This window comes from Chiloscyllium plagiosum, chromosome 2 (assembly GCF_004010195.1).
Source record: "Chiloscyllium plagiosum isolate BGI_BamShark_2017 chromosome 2, ASM401019v2, whole genome shotgun sequence".
Lineage (NCBI taxonomy): Eukaryota > Metazoa > Chordata > Chondrichthyes > Orectolobiformes > Hemiscylliidae > Chiloscyllium > Chiloscyllium plagiosum.
The window spans coordinates 137,871,277-137,893,134 of record NC_057711.1 but is presented as its reverse complement, the minus strand read 5'-3'; the positions used below and the strand labels follow the sequence as shown (position 1 = coordinate 137,893,134).

General features: G+C 41.5%; 1 protein-coding gene across 3 annotated transcripts in view; it reads right to left on the bottom strand.

Annotated features, from left to right (window-relative positions):
- Positions 1–21,465, bottom strand: part of mllt3 (MLLT3 super elongation complex subunit) — a 155,537-nt gene extending 134,072 nt beyond the window's left edge. For 2 of the 3 annotated variants that reach the window (XM_043719024.1, XM_043719034.1), the window contains exons 1-2: positions 21,191–21,465; positions 20,668–20,851 (exon numbers count right to left, since the gene is read on the bottom strand). In XM_043719024.1, coding sequence (XP_043574959.1) covers positions 20,668–20,851; positions 21,191–21,202 — 196 coding nt within the window. In that variant the 5' untranslated portion in view covers positions 21,203–21,465. The remainder of the gene's footprint in view (positions 1–20,667; positions 20,852–21,190) is intronic. The other variant, XM_043719014.1, reaches the window with a different exon arrangement.
- Between the last annotated feature and the right edge of the window lie 393 nt (positions 21,466–21,858).

The following is a 21,858-nucleotide window of genomic DNA, read 5'->3' as shown; positions in this document are numbered from 1 at the left end:
TCTTTTCTCTAATGAAAACAGCCCCAAGTGCCTCAGCCTTTCCTCATACGATCTTCCTACCATACCAGGCAACATCCTGGTAAACCTCCTCTGCACCCGTTCCAGTGCCTCCACATCCTTCCTATAGTATAGCGACCAAAACTGCACACAATATTCCAGATGCGGCCGCACCAGAGTCTTATACAACTGCAACATGACCTAAGGGCTCCGGAACTCAATTCCTCTACCAATAAAAGCCAGTACGCCATATGCCTTCCTCACCGCACTATTTACCTGGGTGGCAACTTTCAAAGATCTGTGTACATGGACACCAAGATCCCTCTGCTCATCCACACTACCAAGTATAAGGGCGCAGGCTCAGAGGGCCGATGTGTCTACTCATGCACTGTGTAGATCTTTGTGGTAAACCTCCCTCCGACTTTCCACATCAAACACTGGTATGACAGGGTTCGTGTATATTTGGATATTAAGTGAGGCTTCTTCGACATGGTCCTCATCAAACTCTCCCAGGACAGTTACGAGATCGTGTTAGATACAGATAATACCTTCCTGACACTATCCCCATCAAATAATATGTGATATGAATAAAACGGCGTTGGATACAAAGTAATACACGACTAGAGGTCCCCCACCAAAATTCCCAGAACAGGGACAGCATTGGGTCAGATATGCATTAAATCTTCTTGTCCACCGTCCCTATCAAATACTCCCAAGGCTGGAACAATATGGGTTTAGATACACAGCAGAGCTGCCTCTATACTGTTCCCATCTAACAAACCCATTACAGGGTTAGGAGGGGGTTAAAGGCAGAGGAAATCTCTCTCTGTACTGTCCCTCATTCATCACTCCAATTACTGGGACAGAATGTGACTACGTACAGAGTAAAAATGTCTCGACACTGTCCTCATCAAACTCTGCGAGAACAGGGAGAGAACGAGGATTGATACAGCATAAATAGTGCTCTGCACTGTGCTCAGTAAAAACTCCCAGGATTCATACAGGACCTGGTTAAATACAGAGAAGAGCTCTTTCGACAAGGTCCACATCAAATACTCCAAGGACTGGGACAGTATGACAAGAGATGCAGAGAAAAGTTATTTTAACACTGTCTACATCAAACACTCCAAAGATACGGACAGCACACCCTAATTTAAGACTGAGTAGAGGAGGAATTTCTTTTCTCACACAGTTTGAGTTCTTTGTACCTCCTTCCAACACAGAACTTGTGTATGTTTAAATCTGATATCGATTCTTGATCCAGTAAGGGAATCCAGTGTGTTGGAAAAAGTGCAAGAAAGTGGGTTTGAGGTCTGTAAAAATAGCCAAGATCCTTTGGAATGGCACAACAGGGTCGAGGGGCCAGACCGACTATTCCAGCTCTTATTTTCTTTTTGTTGCCTTATGTACACCTCATAATCATACTGCTCACTATTGGGTATGATGTGAAAATAGTTGCATCTATCCACTCTACCATGCTGTTTTTCTGAGTCTCCACCTAATAAAGGCACTCCAATCCCACAACACTACTCAGATCACAGTTGCAAAGCTGTGAACAGTTTTATACCTCTGATATCAGGAAAGGTGTTCTGGCATTCAATGCAGTGCAGTGAGGATTCGCTAGAATGACAGTGGGTGTGGAGGGACACTCTTACGAGGAAAGCTTGAGTAAGTTGTGCTTCTGCTCATTGGCAAATAGAAAGTTTGTTGTTTTTCTTTCCCTGCCTAAGAAATGAAGGACTTGCCACAGAGAGAGTGCAGCAGACAGTCACGAGGCTGATGCTAAAGATGTCGAGGATGACGTCTGAGGACAGATTACATCTTTTAGGGAATTGACTGGAATTCAGAAGAACTCGAAGAGATCTGATTTAAAATAATGCAACTGCAACAGATCTGTACAGAATAGGTGCAAGGAGGATATTCTTCATGCTTGGATACTCCAAATTCATGGTGAAAGTCGCAAGATGTTGGCCAAGTCACATCGAACACCAGACTCGTTTCTGTTCTCAAGTATATCAATGTTTGATTTGGACAGAACACGAAAGTGTATTCATTCTTACAGTCCTGCTTTTCATAAATGTTCGTAATTAATCTGAAGATGAAAGTGGCCCATTGGATTATTTATGTCGATCTCAGTAAAGCAGACTTGGCAATGTGTCCTTGCTCTTCAAAGCCAATGTGCTTGCATCTTCTTGGGTGGCACCGTGGCACAGTGGTTAGCACTGCTGCCTCACAGCGCCAGAGATCTGGGTTCAGTTCCCGCCTCAGGGAACTGTCTGTGCGGAGTTTACTTATTCTCCCCACGGCTGCGTGGCTTTGCTCTGGTTTCCTCCCACAGTCCAAAGAAATGTGCAGGTTAGGGGCATAGGTCTGGGTGGCTTGCTCTTCGGAGGGTCGGTGTGGCCTTGTTGGGCCGAAAGGCCTGTTTCCACACTGCAAGTAAGTAATCTAATTCAGCATGTCAGTGTTCTGTGTAATACCTACCTTATTTCGTATACTTCTTGCATTGAAGTATACACACTTCAAGCCACTTTCCTGTTTACAGGCACCCTCCTTGGAAATTGATGCCATGTTCCTAACCTCCCTACACTCCAGGCCCTGCACCCTGAAGCTACAATCTGGGTTCCCATGCCCCTGCAGAGTTAGTTTAAACCCCCCCCAAGTGCTGGCAAATGGGACTAGATTGGGTTGGGATATCTGTTCAGCATGGACGAGTTGGACTGAAGGGTCTGTTTCTGTGCTGGACATCAATGACTTTATGACCAGAAGGCTGCTCCCCATCAGAGACAGCGCGGGAGGGATGACTGGTTGGGGCTTAACCTGAGGGGCCCAATAGCTCAGGCAGGGGAGAGGTTGGGAAAGAGTCCTTCATGGGAACCTCAGCTGGTGCAGGAGTAAGTCACAATTTAAACATGAATCACCAATATTACAAAACTGGTATTGACAACATCCCAAAAGACAGACTTTTAAACAAAAAAAGACATTGGCAATGGTGTACTCCAAAGTGAAGAGTAAACTATTGGGCGACGTTAAAGCAGATGATGAGCTGGAAGGGACATGCATAATTTTATTTTCCATGTCAGTGAGAAAAAAAATCAACACAAATTTCAAAATTGTTTTACCATCACTAGGGTTTTAAATCAGCATTTTATCTTGAGAAAAAAAGTTTAATAATACACAATTGTTAATGTTTATAATATAAACATTAAAGCCTAACAGATGCAAGGGCTAGTTTGTATTTTTTTTAGCCAGTTTGTATTTTTAGATGACTGCTCTCACCCAGGAATACAGAGGGGGCTCTGGCACAGGATTCTGTGCACAGGGCATAGGAGGAATTTGGAAAGAAATGATACAGTCCTGTTTGCTTTTGGTTATTTCTCCTGTAAGCTGTGGAGGCAGAATACTAAAGTTACAACTTCAAATTTTTAAATAATCATTAGAATTAGTTTTTGGATTGCACGAAAATAAAATCTGATTTCTGAAAAGCTGCTTGTTTGGCATGCACTTTCAACAACAAAGGTTTAATGCAGAACAGTGCCAAGTAATAGGGACATGACTACTATGAGATGATTGTAAGTGCAGAATAGCTTGCCAATGCTCACCATCTAGGAGGAGTGGTTCACTGTTGAAATCATGAGTGAGCTACTGAAGATGTCAACAAACTTGAACTGCACCCTACCATCCACCTCCCACTCAACTTCCAAAAATATGTAGAGCAGGTTAAGGCTGAAAATAATTCATAATTTCAAGAGAGTGAGAAAACATCAGCAGGCAGCATAAAATTGAGCACTGTTCGTGCAAGGTCAGTTCAACATTGGTAGTCTCTCGAACCAAGGACACCTGTCTAAATGGAGTCTGCTACTGCTTTAACAGGTTTCAGAATGCATCTGCCAGTGAGTTAAAAACAAACAAGAACACCAGCCCCAATGGGGAGTTGTAAAGATCATAAAGTTGAGAGAGAGAGAGAGAGAGAGAGAGAGAGAGAAACTGCTGGCTCTTTGTAGTTAACAATTTGTTACTTCCCATTTGGTTCAAAAGTACATCAGCAAGTTTGGTGTTTTGAGAAGTGTGCAAACAGCAGCTTAAAATCCAGTCACAACTGGGGTCCAACCAACACAACCTGAGTGCTAAACATGTTGCAGATCAACAAGTTGCTTTGTTTGCACTGATGCTTCACAACTTTACAAAGAATACGCTGCCCAGTCAAACAAGTTCTGTGAAAAGGAAATCCATTTTGTTTACTTTGGGGAGCAAAGCACAAAATCAAACCAAAACTTGAGAACAAAAAGCAGACGGAATCATGGAATTCCAAAAGAAAGCAGAATTATTGTTCCTCATCCCACCAGCTGCCCGGGAGTCAACCTCACCCAACTGGGCTGTTGACAGGAAGGACAGAACTCGCATTCTTCTGGATTTTTTTTTTTTAAAAAGCTTGCTCAGCCACTTGAAGGACTGAATATATTTAACATCATCAACATGGCTTGGCTGGTGGGGAGAAGGGCTCTGCCTGCGAGATCCTTTATGCGTGCCCCGACTCTCTGCTGCACCGCATGCTGCCCTCGAAGTGACTGTGGGGGGGACCGAGACTGTCACACACCTCCTTCTGGAATGTGCCTATGCAGAAGAAGTCTGGAGAGGAATGCAGTGGTGTTCGTTCCGAGCAGCGCCGTGACGCGGGACTCCATACTCTCCGGTCTGTTCCCCGGGACGAACATCAACTGTGCCTGGAGGATCATTAACTCGGTGAAGGACACTCTCTGGGCGGTCCGAATCTCGTTGAGCTTCCAGCTGAAGGGGTTGACCCCGACTTGAGTGTTGCAGACTGGCACATTCCAAGGTCCAGGACTATGTGTTGAGGGACGCGCTGAAGCTTGGGGCAGCTGCTGCAAAGGCGCGGTGGGGAAAGACCACAGTGTAATGTCTGCCTGCCTAAGCACAGGGGGCTGCCACAGTAAGGGGGCTCTGTTGACCCCCGAGCTAAATTTGTGGATAGTAATCGTACAGACCCGTATATATGAATGATTACTCTGTCTCTGCATGCAAAGAAATGGAATGTATGTATGGCATGACCAATTGTACAGATCAGCAAAATATTATTAATAAAGTATATTTTTGAAATAAAAAAATCATTTTAAAGATCTGGCAACGTGTGGGACTGGCATTGAAGCTATAAAAAGCTTTTAAAAGACGCAGTCACTAGGATATGGAGGGAGAAGAAAGGCTGAGTATATGCACATGTCAGGAGCTGACAGGTACCTGCAAGGTTTAACCAACAAGATGTTAAGCCACTGTTGGAATGTTGCATGCAATTCTGGTCTCCTTCCTACCGGAAAGATGTTGTGAAACTTGAAAGGGTTCAGAAAAGATTCCTAAGGGGCAACTTTTTCACACAGAGGATGGTACGTGTATGGAATGAGCTGCCAGAGGATGTGGAGGAGGCTGGTACAATTGTAACAGTTAAGAGGCATTTGGATGGGTATATGAATAGGAACGGTTGGAGGGATATGGGCTGGGTGCTGGCAGGTGGCACTAGATTGTGTTGGGAGATCTGGTTGGCATGGAGAGGTTGGACCGAACGAACGGTCTGTTTCTATGCTGTAGGTCTCTATAACAATTCGGAGTGTAAAACTACCACTGTAGGAATACAGCTGGTAGCTGCAAACGGACAGCTATTTGCTAAATTAGGCTGATCCTCAAGGCTCAAACGTAACTCCACTCTTCCTACGACCCTCGAGGCGGCTTATAACCCTCAAAAGATGGCAAAAATGTCTTTAAAAGACAACTTGTGATCCACATGCTCTTGCAGACACAGCTATTTATCTCAAACAACCAGTTGCCTGATACAAATTCAGTGAGTTTGCAAAAACAACCTAACATTTTTACAGGTATAAAAACAGCATGAATGTTTTAGCCCCAGCAACAGTAATTCAGCTATGTAAAATGCAATAAAATAAATTCTACTTCAAGCTCACTGTAGCTAAGAAACGGTTTTGTATTCATACATAAATCCGAAACCACTCTGAGACTGTTATGTCAATGATCAGTGGCTTTTGTACTCCAGATGTTCACTGTCCTGCAAAGGAGAGAAATGTTACAAGAATAAGGTAATCTGCAACAGCTCACAATTTAAGGAGGAAGTGACCCAGCAGCAGACAGCCTTATTAACTATGCTTCAATAAACTACTTCCTGAGAAGTCTTTTCATTGAGAAAACCATATAAGAATTTGCATTTATGGCGCAGTTCCTGTTTACGTGTTCTTTCCAGCTCCCTTGCTTCTCCCATTTCTTTTTGAGCTCCCTGCTAACAGCACCAACCTGTCACTTCAAAGCTATCTTTTGTCCTCTACCAATAGAAGTTAGGTATGATTTCTGGCAAGTCATAAAACAATTACTGGCAAATTCTTGGATTCTCTTTGATTTTTAAAGCCTGCCTTGGAGGTTCAAAGCAATTGGGGAGCTCTTCCCTCAACATGTTACCCTGGGCAGGCCAATTTCTTTTTACATGTCTTCGACAGATTTAAAGATAATGCTTTCGCGAATTAGTATACTTTAGAAATCAAGGCTGTGTGTCAAGCTGCCAGAAGATACAAACTTCAGTAATGGTGTCTAGCACGCAACTGTTCATTATCGAAGTTTTGAAATAAATACTCATTCCCAATGCATGAAGCAATTTAAAGTTCAGAAACCAAAGAGAGTGATGCTAAATGCATACAGGTTATACATAAAAATGGATTCCAAAAGAACCTGAAGGCTATAATTTCCAGCAGAAAAAGAGGAATACGGTTAGTACGTTTGCAGACACCACCAAAACTGGTGGTATAGTCGACAGTGAAGATTGTTATTTAAGATTACAAAGGGATCTTAATCAACTGGGTCAATGGGCTGAAGAGTGGCAGATGACTGTTTAAAAATAAAAAAGCAGTGCCAACTAGTTCCGTTTGAGTACTGAAGAACATAAATTACAAAAGCAAATTTGCGCTCCATAACCAAATAATGGCTCGTCACTGCACATGAAATAATAATAAGTCATTGCCCAAATTTTCAAATGAACAAGTAGCAAGTTTGGCCTTAAGCAATGTCAAATCAGCTCAATGCTCTTTGAATCAGCGCGATGTGAGCACATGTAAAGACTTGTTTTATGAACTGCTCAGTGCAACAAAATTATGAGCATTTCACGTTATTCAACTACTTAGCGAGCCTGCCCCTCAGGTAAACCAGACTGTATTTTGCATCTCAATCGGTTATTTACAGTGGCGGGAAAATGGGGAAAACAAAATTAAAATGAAGCTACATAAATACTCATTTCAAAACAAGTCCCATTTTACTTTTGAAGCCACATCACAAAACCAGGGAGAGAGAAATGTTCCATGTCTGAGTATATATGGATGACTTCAAGCTCAGAGGGGACAATGTGGATTAGATTAGATTAGATTACATTACAGTGTGGAAACAGGCCCTTGGGCCCAACAAGTCCACACCGACCCGCCGAAGCGAAACCCACCCATACATTTACCCCTTACCTAACACTACGGGCAATTTAGCATGGCCAATTCACCTGACCCTGCACATCTTTTGGACTGTGGGAGGAAACCGGAGCACCCGGAGGAAACCCACGCAGACACGGGGAGAACGTGCAAACTCCACACAGTCAGTCGCCTGAGGCGGGAATTGAACCCGGGTCTCAGGCGCTGTGAGGCAGCAGTGCTAACCACTGTGCCACTGTGCCGCCCACAATGTGGAAGATTGTTGAACAAAACATCGAAATAGTTGAGCTTGGAGGGAAGAGAAGGATGAATGAGAGTTTCAGCAGCAGCTGCTCAGATAGGGACAGGCTGGAATGAGATGATAGAGGTGGCCGCAGTGATGGCATAGGTGAGAAATCAGGAGCTCCTCTCAGAATCAAACGTGACACCAAGTTGTGAACAGCCTGAATGAATCTCAGCAAGTTCCCAGTAGCTCAGGAATGAGGATTGGAGCAGAGACTGGAAACAGTAACTTCAGAGGGTAGTGGTGTAAGGTTGTTTCTTGGACTGGAGGCCCGTGACCAGTGGCATTCTGCTCGGATCAACTTCTGTTTGTCATTTATATGAACGATGTCGATAGGAATTTAGAAGGTACGGTTAGTAAGTTTGCAGTTGAAACCAAAATTAGTGGCATAGCGGACAATGAAGAATATTATCTAAGATAACAAAGAGATCTTGATTAATTGGGCCAAAGGGTTGAGGAGCGGCAGATGGAGTTTAAGTTGGATTGATGTGAGGTACAGTAGTCGCTTCATAGCTGCAGGGGATACCTTCTAAGATTTACCACGGGACCCAAAATCGTGGATAGGAGCAAACCCAATCATTTAAATGGGAAATTTACCTTCCTGTCAGCCCTGGTCCCTGGATCTGGAATGTTCCCTGTAATATGTTTGGGCTGCGGGTAACTGAAACTGCAGAAACTGAACCTGTGAATATGGAGGTTGCCCTGTATTATGTTTTGCTGGAATGAACATGGGCAGGATTTCCACAGTTAAACGTAGGGCCCAGGGGAATGTTGCTGAAAACAGAGACACTTCAGGGTTCAGGGACATAGTTCCTTGAATGTTGCATCACAGGTAGACAGGGTGGTTAAGAAGGCAACTAGCACGTTTGCCTTCATTATTCAGACCACTGAGTATAGGATTAGGGATGTCATGTTGAGGTTGCACAGGATATTGGTAAGGCCACTTTTGGAGCACTGGATGTAATGATTCTAACAAGGATGGCAAGCTTGAACTCTCAGAATGAGTTTCCCTGATTGGACTAGATTAACAGCCCCAATCAGGGAGCCCTGGCTGACTGATAAAAAAAAGAGGAGTGTCAGAGGTTCTGACACACGGTGCTGACTCTGACGAGGCTGTGCCAGAGTCATGGACTTTCCACCCCGTAAATAAAGGGTAACTTGGTGACAGAATAGTGACCATTATGTAGTTATTTCACTGTAAACAGTTTTGGTCGCCCTGCTACAGGAAGGATATTATTAAGGTGGAGAAGGTTCAGAAAAGATTTAGTAGAACGTTGCCAGGACTGGAGGGTTTGAGTTATAAAGGAGAGACTAGATAGACTGGGACTTTTTTCACGGGAGTGTAGGAGGTCAAGGGGTCACTTTACAAAGGTTTATAAAGTCATGAGGGCATGGATAGGGTGAATAGCAAAAAAAAAGTATTTTCCCTTGGATGGGGGAATTCAAAACAATAGGGCATGTTTTTAAGGTGAGAGGAGAAAGATGTAAAAAGGGACTGGAGGGGCAACAGACTGTAGTTCATACGTGGAATGACAGACAGAGAAAGTGGTTAATGCAGGTACAGTTACAGCATTTAAAAGACATTTGGACAGGTACATGAATAGGAAAGGATTGAGGCATAGGGGCGACACGGAGAAAATTGAGTTTGGGAAACGTGGTTGGCATGGACGAGTTGGATGAAAGGATCTGTTTCCATGTTGTATAACTATGTAAGCAAGTAACTTAAGTACACATGCACATCTACACCCATGTGCTTGCCTGAAGTCAGAGGAATGAGGGGAAAAAAAGAGCACCATACAGATTTCCAGTTTCCACATTCTAATTAGGTCATTTCAAACCACTCGAATGTTATGTTTGATTTCGAACAAATGTTTTTATGCATGGATCATAAATTATTTTTCTGAGTTCAAATAAAAAGATCCAAATTTGAGGCAGACATAAAGACATACACATTTACATCATGCTTTACATGACTCAAAAGCATTTCACAGCCAATGAAATACATGGAAGTCTTATCAATTAGGAGCGGTAGCCCATTTGGTCCTTCAGGATCTGCTCCACCACTCAACAAGATCACAGCTGATCAGTTTCAGTAGTGTTTCAAATTCGACATGGCCATCCATCACTTTCAGATTCCCTTGCTTAGGATCTACTTCTGTCTTTAAAAAAAAAAAATTGCGTACTTTTGAAGACTTCTTACTGCTAAAATGGAGGAGATCTAGCAGCTAAACTCACAACCAGTAACCATGTAACTTGAAACAATCAGCATATGATAATAACCTGATTTTTTTTCCTCACATTAGTCAAGGGAAATAACGTATGTTAAAACAAAATGTAAACTAACAGAGCAGATAGGTTTCTGCTCTATGAAATGTGTGAAGTGTTTGACTTGGAGCATTCTTTCCAATGAAAGTTGGTACCATGGTTCATGCATCTTCAAAGCTTGCACTTGTTTAACACCCTTCATTGCCTTGCAAACCATTTCTTGAGAAGTGCAGTCTCTCTCTTGTTATCTTAGCAAACAGCAGCTAATTAACCAATAGCAAGATTCCATTAACTACCAAAACTGAAATGACTAACCACTTTATCTGTTTTGGGGATGTTGCTGAGGATGTAAAGTTGACATGGAAATTGAGAGAGGTCTATGATACAAAGTGTCAAGCCACATCATTAGGTTCATTTGAACAAGTTGAGAAACTTCATCTTTATGCATCCAAAAAAAATAGTACTAGTGGCAACTTTATAAACCAATGATCTGTTGGCAGACAGATCTTAGAGTAGGTTTTGAACTTGTAATTTGCCAATTGACTAGTAAGAGTGCCATTATCTAAGTCAACCAGTTTTAAATCATTCACATCCTTCCTACAATCTGGCAGCTAGAATTGGGCACAATATTTCAGAGAAGACCAAACCAATGACTTATCAACTGCTTAGCACAGCTTTCTTGCTTTTTTAATTCTATATCCCTATTTATAAAGTCCAGGACCCCACATGCCATACTAAGCGCTTTCTCAATCTGCCCTGTCATCTTCCATCATTTATGCAGACACCCAACACACAAGTTCTTCTGTACCTGCACACCCCTTTCAGAGCTTTCTCATTTCATACAGCTTCTCATTGTTTTGGTGAGGTGAACAAACTTCAAAAACAGACACTTTTATGCAATAAATTTCATCTGCCAAGATCTTTTTTATTCCACCATGGGGTCCACATGGCGTCCTCCTCTCTGCACAATACTCTAAAGTTTCATCATCTAGGAGTTTTGAAATGATATTGTATGCACCCAAGCCTTGGTCATTAACATAGCTGAAGTGAAATAGTCTGCCTAACACTGACTACTGGAGCACCTGACCTCTATCAAGTCCACATTGAGATCCAGGTGAGTCCAAGATTCAACAACGGTTGCAAAGTAATCGAGCATATACAAAGCCTGTTGAAACTTGATGAAGTTATAGAGATGTACAGCATGGAAACAGGCCCTTCGGTTCAACTCGTCCATGCTAGCTCGATATCCTAAATTATTCTAATCCCATTTGCCAGCACTTGGCCCACATCCCTCTAAACCCTTCCTATTCATATACCCATCCAGATGTCTTTCAAATATTGTAATTGTACCAGCATCAACCACTTCTTGTGGCAACTCATTCCATACATGAACCACAAAAATTTGTCCCTTAGGTTCCTTTTAAATCTTTCCCCTCTCACTCAGAAGCTCCAGGGAAAATAGTCCCAGTCACCACAGTGGGAGGCTGGTAATCGATAGCAATCTTGAAATCAGTTGGACACCACCCACAAAGTGGACACCAGGTCTTGCGTTATTTGTTGAAAAAACTGCATTGGTGATATTGTGCCACAAGGGGGAGGAGCTGGAGAGAAAACAGCAGGTCATCTACTTGAAGTACTCAAGTGTTTCACACAAGAAACATTTGCTCACATTTGCTCCAATTCCAGCCACTCAGATAACTTTGTATCCATGTTGCCACTCCCCCTTTCTAGGTTCAAGCCCCAACAATACAAGTACAGGAGCCGCGAAGACATTTGTTAACAAACATATTTCGAAATCCGTATAGACACTGCTCGCTGTTAGTTCATTCAAAACCTTAAATTAGTTAAACATGACTTGTCCTCAACAACTCTCATTTTTCTTGAGAAATCTATATTTGAGCGAGGAAGGAAGAAAGATTGAGGTAAAACAGGTTAGTTGGAAAAAGATGAGATGAACAAAACTCAAATGTCTAAAAAACAGAAACAAGACGGAGTAGAACTTGGCCAGATGAGTTATTGTAATCAGGCAGGGTGTTAGAGTTTGACAAGCAGATGCATTCGCGTGCTATCAGAGCCCAGCAATATCCCTCAATCAATTCCAAAACACAAGATCATTTTTCCCAAAATCATGCTCACGGATTCTGGTGCAGACCTTCCCTAAATGTGGTATTGTGCAGTCCATTAGAGAACAGTATCTCCTTGGCTGGTAACAGCGTCAAATATCATGGCTACAACAATCATCTACTTTCATAACTGCCTAAATTATACTTTTATGGTGAGTGGGAAACAGAAAGAGGAGGTGGGGAACATCGCAAAAGTAAAGGAGCAAAGCAAAAGACTGATCAAGAAACATTTGGGGAGCTGAATGAATATGTATCGCGAGGTGGAATTCTGGGAAAGCTCAGAAGCATAGCAAGCCAAAAGGGCCATAAAGGAAGCCTCTGCAATATCTGGGTGTAATGGCTAGAAGCTTCAATCATAAACCATACTTACCTGGGTTACACTCCTTCAATTTTTTCTTTCATTTGACAAGGGATTAATGTTGAAGTGAATCAAAATAAGAAACTCATGGACTACAAATTGACTTTAAGTGGTGTCATACCGTACATGAAATGATGCACAAAACCAGCAAATGTTACACAGAGTTTGAACACCGGAGTTTCCAAAACTAATTCAGTGAGATCTAGAAGGGCCAAAATACAACTGGAGCATAGAAGGACACCATCAAAAGGCCTTCACTCAGACTGGGAGTAACAATTTATGTACGCACATTTGTGAAATTCTTTTGGGAAACAACAACTTGAGAGTCTCACCAGAAGACTATTCAGTGCCAGGCCATGAGCACTGTTCCTGGGTGCCAATTATTGCTTGCATTAATTGACAGCTTGTGGTCAGATTCACAGACAATACTTCTCATTGGGACAAGGATGACGACACCTTTTCAGAAATAATGTTTGAATACTGTTTTACAAAAAGACAAAATGCTTGATTAAAAGCGTATGTAATATATATATACTCTAGTCTCTTCTAGAAAGCAAACAAAAGCATCAAACACCCAAATGAACATGCAACTTCCTTCCCAAGTTTTCAATTTACAGACATAGGGAAGAATGGTGCAGAGCTAACATTTAAAACTTCTTTTGAAGCAAAACACCGCATTCTTTTTCCACTCACAAATTGCATGACATAATTAGTCAATTTTGCCATAAAATTTCATCCATTCTCTGCTCCAATTCTTCGAATGCAGATACAAAATTATTCCAATTAAGTAAAATTATGTTTGGCTTTCTCAAATCACCAAGATAAATAGCACATACCGGCCAAGCATTAAATATATTTATATAGAAAAACTTCAGGTGTGGAACAGACTGCCATCTAGTTGCAGTGCAATTTAAAAAAAAAACAGACAGAAGTTTGAATTCAACCAGAGTTGAAAGTTTAGCACGAAGGAGGAGAACACCATTCTCTTTTCTTTCTCTTCATTTTAGATTAGAGGTCAGTGCCAGCTACTAATGATGACATTTTGTTCACAGTAGCCTTCTGATGTTTTTCAATGCACAAAACACATTGACATTTTTATGGGAATCATGGCTTACATAGGCAGTACAATACAACAACTCAAATAAAAGCAAAGTACAGAGCATGCTGAGTGCTGCTCCGGTCCTCAAGAAGTGCCATATTGGTCTTTGTTTCTCTCTCCAAACAGAGGTTCTCCAACACTCTTTTAGAACTGCTCAGAGTTGAATGTTGAATCTAATGCCTACCCTGAGCTGCTCAAGAACCTATTAGCATGTTGGCAGTCTTGCTTGCATCCTATTTTCTTCAGTCTCAGTATAAAACGTATCAACAAACATGCTCAACCTACAATACAAGCATATTTCTCAGTTCTACCATGCTGTTTTATAACAAATTGAAAAACGGGCAGATCAAATCTCTTTTAGAAAGATGACAAAAGATACACAGTTATCGACAAGGGTATTGGTCACAGGAACTTTGAGGACTGCTACTCTACGTAAAGTTAGAGGCTATTTTCCATTACAAATTGATACCAGTGATACATGCACAAGTTCCAACACTGCAGGTTGTATTTTGAAATTAGTGTCTCCAGAGAATGATCTACCTGGCACCTGGGGCTGCATTTTGCTTAGGCTGAGTATGCTTTATGCTAATATTGTATACCCATGATATGGAGGTGCTGGTGTTGGACTGGGGTGGACAAAGCTAAAAATCACACAACACAAGGTTATAGTCCAACAGGTTTATTTGGACACACAAGCTTGTACTTTCAAATAAACCTGTTGGATTATAACCTGGGTGTTGTGTGGTTTTTAACATAGTCTACTCAGATAGAGAAAACGTACCATTTGTAACTGACATTCCTCATTATTATTATTAGAAACATGACATAGCTTATGAAGTCTGGTGTAAATCCAGAACTTTTCTAAGCATTTATAGATGGCTACTCAAACAAGTACATAAAAAGTCAAAAAAGAGAACATTCACAATTGAAACATTAACAGTCCATCCTTCAGATTAGCTTCAAAATTCAACCAAGTTCTACTCGAGAAACCAAAACAAAAAACCACAAAGAATGGGAACCTGGAATAAGAAAGAAAAAGTGCTGGAAACACCCAGCAACATCACATCAGCATCGCTGGTTAACATTTTAACGGTAGGCCCTTCTTGGTTAGAAGACTTACATCCAAATCATTTGTTCTTTCCACAGATGCAGACTTGACCAGATAAACATTCCTGGAATTTTTTGTTTCAATTATGGAAATTGCTAAATCTCGCACACCAGAGAACTAAGTACTCCTGGATTCAAATCTGGATTTATATTTTACTGATAATTCCTCAAGGATCAAAATGGCAGGAAATAAAACTCATCAGGGACTCCAAACAGTACAATAGGATACAGGGTTGGTGTGGACTCGATGGGCTGAATGGCCTGCTTCTATACCATAGGGATTCTATGATTCTGTACTGTATGATTGATTATATGCTTCCAAAAGACTTTACAGAAATAGTTTGAACATGTGAATGGCTTCACAAGAAAAACACTGATTATCAGAAGTTTTAGTGCACAGAACATCCCCCAATACACCAGAACTTTACATAATTTGGCCTACTCTTACCCTCTGGATCTTCTATAAAATGATCAACTTAAAATGTGTCAATCTCTTTCCTACCAATCATGAGGCTTAAGTTTTTTGGACATTGAAATACACTTGTTTCCAGTCAGTGAACTGTGCCTTTAATTCTGAGGTACAAACCTAAAAATGATCAGAACCTGTCTTTCTCGATAAGAATGCGGTTTGATTGGCCATGTATTTGAAACATTTGGCTTTTCTAATAAAGTTTGAATTTCAACAAATAAAGCAATTCAGCTCAGTTCCAAAATACTAACTACCATTATTTAATTTGATTAAAAATAAAAGGATGTTATTGTACTTATCATGTTATGTTGGTTTTGATAAAGTCACATAGAAGGCAGTATTCTTAGGTTTCATCTTAAAAGGTTGACTCTTTCCAGGTCAGTGTTGCGAATCAATAAAATGATACATTTTAGCAGCTCAGCCTTGAATGTAGAATCAGCTACTTCAAATTTACACAATCGTACAATCAAGATGAATTCGATATGCAGTCTTGCCATGAAGAAGAAAAGCAAAATTCAAACATCTGGCAGCTTGAAAAGCTCCCTCTTACTCAATTGCAGTCAGTCAGTCAGTCAGTCAGTCACAGAGAAGAAAAAAACCCACTTAAGAAAGTCATTTCATTAAAAAGTAAAATCTTAAGCAACAAAATTGCTGATGAGTTTTGAAAGTCCTTTGTTAACAAAATGACAACAGAATTTCTATTCACCATATTCCCCAAACATTCCATGTCCTTTTTGTATTTAATATTTTATTCCTTCAGTATCAGCTGGACCTTGCCCAAATACAGATACTTATCACAACGGGCCAGGGTGGGTTACTCTTCGGAGGGTCAATGTGGACTTGCTGGGCCAAATGGACTGTTTCACACTGTAGGGATCCTAAGTTCTAAGTTCCAAGAAACTTGGATAAAGCTTGTGGGTTGATAGCTAGCATTTATCAGAAGTATACCTCAGAAAGTCCAGTTCTATCAGGGTCTTTCAGGCAAAACACTAAGTCTACCTCTTCAGATGGACACAAATTTGCTGCGGCCCTTTTCAAAGGGCAGCAAGGGAGTTCTCCTGGTGACTTGCTCAATAAAACAATATATTCAAAACAACCCAGCTATAATGAGCTACTTGAAATACAGTACAATCAAGATGAACTTGATGTGCAGTCTTGCCATGAAAAAAAATGAACCAAAACACTCATACATTTGGCATCTCAAAGATCCAAGATTGAAAAGCTCCCTCTTTTTCCTTCAACTAATGCTATCAAAACTAGACTCTTACAAGTAGTAATCAATGTATTTGCTTAACAATGACTACCCCTCAAAGTTAAAACTTCAACTGAGTTGCACATCAGAAGACATCAGGTTTATTAAAATATTTATTTGTTCTTCTTACAGATGACATATATATTCACTACTGTATCCCATTACAGTCATGCTTATTTAAAAGATTCTAGTATCATTAACAGGTTTTATTGTGTGAAATGCCACATATATGGAAATCTTCAAGCAGAGATATTTGATAAACAAAGTGTTTATAATTTTAATGAGTGGCAATTCTATGCAAATTGGCTTGTTGAAAAAATGGCAGATCAGCCTGTGGTGTTTCAATATTATGCACACAAACACACACTTATAAACATGCATACACAGTAGCTGGTGAATCTTCAGACGCATCTTTCACCTCAGAACATACTGTTTAGTTGTACAGCCATCTAAATATCTGACATCTTTCCCTTTCCTAGTGCATGCCTCTCTCCTACCCACACTCCCAAAAGCAATTCTCTCCCTGTCCTTCCCTCATTCAACAGCATGTTTCATTCTCTGCATGTTGTTACCCTGCACTTGATCTTCTTGCTGCCCCTATCTCCAGGAGTCTATTGCTTTCTCCCTTTCAGAAGGCAACACAGTACCTATGAGCTTCTCCCCTGCTTACAAGGTCAGTCTCCATCTATATTGCCCATTTTTAATATCTCTTAACTAAACAAAGTCTGGAGATTTTACAGCAAAAACAAAAGCCATGTCGCAATTATTGTTCTTAAATGTATAGTACATTTCCTTCCACAAATCTTGGAGCCTCAGCCATGTCCATTCACAAGTCCCACACGCTATTGCATATTTCCATCTCTGAAACCCGTATGCACATTTTGTTACCTGAAGCTTGAATTTCTAAAACAACTTCTTCACCTTTCAGATCCTCCCTATAAACGCTTCAACTAGGGCAAAGCTCCACCAGTTTTGTAATACCCATCATTACTATTTGTCAACCTTCATTCATTTATTCAACCTATTAGGCATTAGATTCTAAAATTGCTATCCTCCTCACCATCCCTTCACGGCTGTACCCCATCATAGCTCTGTTAGTTACAGAGTTACATTGTACTTTGCTCAAAAACTGCACGAATTCATGTAAAACTCTTATCTCACTTTTTATATTTGAATCAATCTAAACATCATGGCATAGACAGAACACAGGGGGCTAACACCTTCAACATATTGTCTGGCTAACACCAATTGTTACAATTAACCTGAAAATGCAACTTTTTAAAAAAAAGTTTTGTGATTTACACATGAAAGAAGTGAAACTATCACGGTATTCGAACAGAAGAAAGACTCAACAAACAATCAAGGTATTTTTCAATGTATAATTTCAGTTACATCACACTAAATTTTTGCTATAAAGTCTGTGTCTTACAATTGTGTCCTCCACAACCACCTGATGAAGGAGCAGCACTCCAAAAGCTCGTGCTTCCAATTAAACGTGTTGGACTATAACCTGGTGTTGAGAGATTTTTAACTTTGTACACCGCAGTCCAACACCAGCATCTCCAAATCATGTCTGTTAGTTATGTTTGAGCCATAACTTCTCAGAATCATACTTCCTCTTAAAAAAGCAAAGGGTTTTTGCAACTCCCTCCCCAAACATGTTTGAGTTACTACTTAACTCACTTAAAATTTCTCTCACCATATTTTCAACCAACCTAGTGGTACCCGATTCAGTTTCTGATGTGAAGTGCCTTAGGCCTACAAATGAGGCATTCTAAAAATGCAAGTTATTGTAAATTCAGGCATCCACTTGTTATTTTTTTGAACAGCTACTACTGCCACAACCTGCACATGTAATTGGTTAACATACAAATTGCTTTTCCTGTCACTTTCAATTTTATAGGTTCGAAGACAGCAACAAGGCTCACTTTATGTGACATTATAATATCAGGTGTTATTTATCAAAGTATACAACACCAGAAGTCCTTTGACAAGTTCAAAAGGAGTTATGTTACCATAACAAACAAGAGTGAACGTAGAGCTACCCATCTCAGATTGACTATGCTATTGTATTCCTCTGAAGACCTCAGAATCAATTGATAATTAATCAAGCATGTCTACAATCTAATTTAACTAACATGGGATGTTAAAGTTCCACATTTCATAAAACGGACAGGTTAATGAATGAATGAGTGAATCTCTTAGGCCTTCTGATCTCTTATTGATGCCTTGAAACATTACAGTTCTTCCTTTCATCATAAAATCTATACACGAGTTGAGTAGCATGTGATGTTAGCCCAACAGAGAGCCAAACAGTTGACACCAGAAAAGGGAAAGTTCCCTGTTTGCATACAATAAATGACATGACAGAGCTACAAGTTTGAATTCCCAATCAATCCAAAAATTGCAAGCAAGACATTCAGGATGAATGTTTTAAGCTTGTCGAACAGCTGTTTCCCATCCAGTTCAGGGACACTAAGTTAAATTAACTACTGGCAGACCTTGAATACAACAGAACAGGAAAAATGGAGTTTAAAAACTGCCTACAGGTGGTGAAGTAAACAGATACAATAAATTAATTTTGAACATAACTAAGTGGACATGCAAACTGTATGGGAAGGGGGGGACTGGGACTTACTGGATTGATCTAGACAGCCAAGAGTCAATGGGCCAAATGGCCGACTTCCATGCCCTGAGGTCGCCAATATAAATAAAAACACAAATTCCAATGAACGTGATAAGCTTAAATTCAGATGTGGTCAAGATTTGATTAAGACGACACTCTACCCGAAAAGGCGCCCCAAATGTTCACAGCAGTTGACAGGAAGTACAACACAATGTTTTGTGGTTAAAGGGTAGTTGTGACACTCGGCGGCTTCTCAATACTGCTCGGTGAACCCAGTCTGTGGGTCGCTGTGTACAGCAGCGACCAGCCGAGACTGCGCCGTGCGCACCTCCACAAAAATACACACTTTGCACACACCGGCTGATCTCTCTCTCGCTCTCTCTCTCTCTCACACACGCACAATTAAAGCAGGTCTAGGCTTTGTATTGTCAGGCATGAATGAGGCTCAATTTTTCATCAGCAACGCAGTGAGCTGCTCACCTGAAAGCTCAGCTTGGTAGAACAGGGACCACCAACCCCTCTCTCTCTCTCTCACACGCACAATTAAAGCAGGTCTAGGCTTTGTATTGTCAGGCATGAATGAGGCTCAATTTTTTCATCAGCAACGCAGTGAGCTGCTCACCTGAAAGCTCAGCTTGGTAGAACAGGGACCACCAACCCAGAACAGACATTAATTCGTGGGTTCAAAAAAAAAAACACATTCACCGATAAGGTAAAGTCCATCAGGTCCTGAAAACGACTCCCTATCATGTTTTCTGCCTAAAATGACACTTCTATTAAAGCCTAACAAACGGTTCCCAAACCTGATCGGGGGGGGGGGGGGGCTCTCTTTTCCTATCCCCAGAAAAATGCCAGATATTTTCAGATTTACCTGCAATTGCTGGGATTTTACATCTACAAAAAAGTGTGATTTGCAGACAAGCGTTCTTTTAAAGTGCAGCGTCCCCATTCTTTCCCGCTAGTACTTTTTGGTCTATCATTATCTCACTTGGTACAATTTTAAACACAAGTTTCCGACCGCAAGTGGGTGTTTCTTAAAGCATGAAATCGACGAGCGTGGGGCGAATGAATAGTTACAGCCTGCATTCGGTAATACAGAACGATTTCCAAATATTCACTCATCGTCCCAGGTGTCTAATAAAAAGTAGAAACATAGAAGAGAACGATAGCATAACATGCAAAGCAAGACTTCCTGCTGCCAATCTCTGTTGCACAGATAGTAGTTACAGTAACAAATAGAGTAACCTCAAATTTAACAAAATGAATGCTGTAAAAAGCTCCAGAAGTTTACAATCTCAATGTTGCCAGTTCAGTTGTGGGCTGATGTAGACAGCCACCCAACAGCACGAAACTCAAAAGCAAAGGCAGAGATCACGACAGTACCACTGTGACTCGAGCAGAACATTATTGTGGGAGTTTGATCCTATTGTTTTATAAACCCACCCACTCCCGACGGACTCTTTGAAAACACCTGAGTTGCAAAATGAACACAATAAGGTTATGACCCGCAGCGACAAGAAAATAAAACAAATACACACATTAACAGAATACAGCCGGGGGGGGGGGGGGAGAAAATACATTTTGTCACATTGCTGAATTCTTACCCCGCTTAGGTCTGGGGAAGCTGTCGTGCAAGTGAAAGACGACTTTCTCCACAAAGTGCTGAATATTGCTGTGTTCTGGACCCCTGACAAAGACCATCCAGTCGTGGGTGAAACCCTCCACCGTGGGTTTTTTCCGAACCTGGGCCCGATGGCCTAGCTCCAGTTTAACCTGAACAGCGGCACACTGAGACAGAGAGGGGCAGCGGGTTAGACAGGAGCGAGCGAGCCAGCGAGCAGCCTGGGCACCGGGGTGGGGGGAGAGGCACAGAGGCAGACGCGGGTGGGTAGAAGCAGCAGCAGCAGCGGGGGACAGCCTCTGCCTGTCCCTGTCTCTCTCTCCCTCCCTCCCATTTCCACGGGCCGCTTTCCTTGCAAATGTGCCAACAACATTTTAAAAAAAAAACAAAAGGGTGGGAGAAAACTCCAGGCAAGGCAAGGGGAAAAGGAACCCCCTTCCCAAGGATTCCCAGCCTGTCAGTTACTGTGAGCTAGAATAGAAACGGTGCAGCTGCGGTTTACTTACCGAGGCAGCCATCCTCTCTGTCTGTCTCTCTCTCACTCACACGCTCACTCAGAGAGAGAGAGAGAGGGAGAGATAGACAGGCCTCAGAGGCAACTGATGCAAAACGGGGAGTTGCTTTGGATGTTGGACTTGAGACTGCAGACACGACTGATGGCGGACATTGTACACAGACTCACTCATTCACACACACTATCTCTCTCTCTATGTCTGCCTCTCTCTTATGACTAAGAAACAGTCCAGCCCTGAGCATGCGCTTTTTGTCTCTCTCTCAGACTGTCTGAGCACCTTCTACACTGGCGACAATCTCCCAATAAGGGAGAGGAAGAGCCCAATGCACGCACATGCAAGGGGGAAATTAAAAAAAGCAACCACACACAAGCAGTGCACAGGTACCACAAGCATTGCTCCACTGAAAGGTAGACACCGGGCTGTTTATTCTTGCTCTCTGCAGATGCAAAGAAACAAACACATATTTAATATTTATTTGCAAATGACTGCAGATGCTGGAATCTACTGAAAACAATAAATGTTGGAGCGGGTCAAGCAGCTGACCATGGAGAGAGAGAGCAAGCTAATCCAGACGATTCTTCATCAGACTCTCCGTCATATTTAATATTAATACCGTGTGAGATCCAACAGGGAGACGTTAAAGAGGGAGCCGGCCTGGT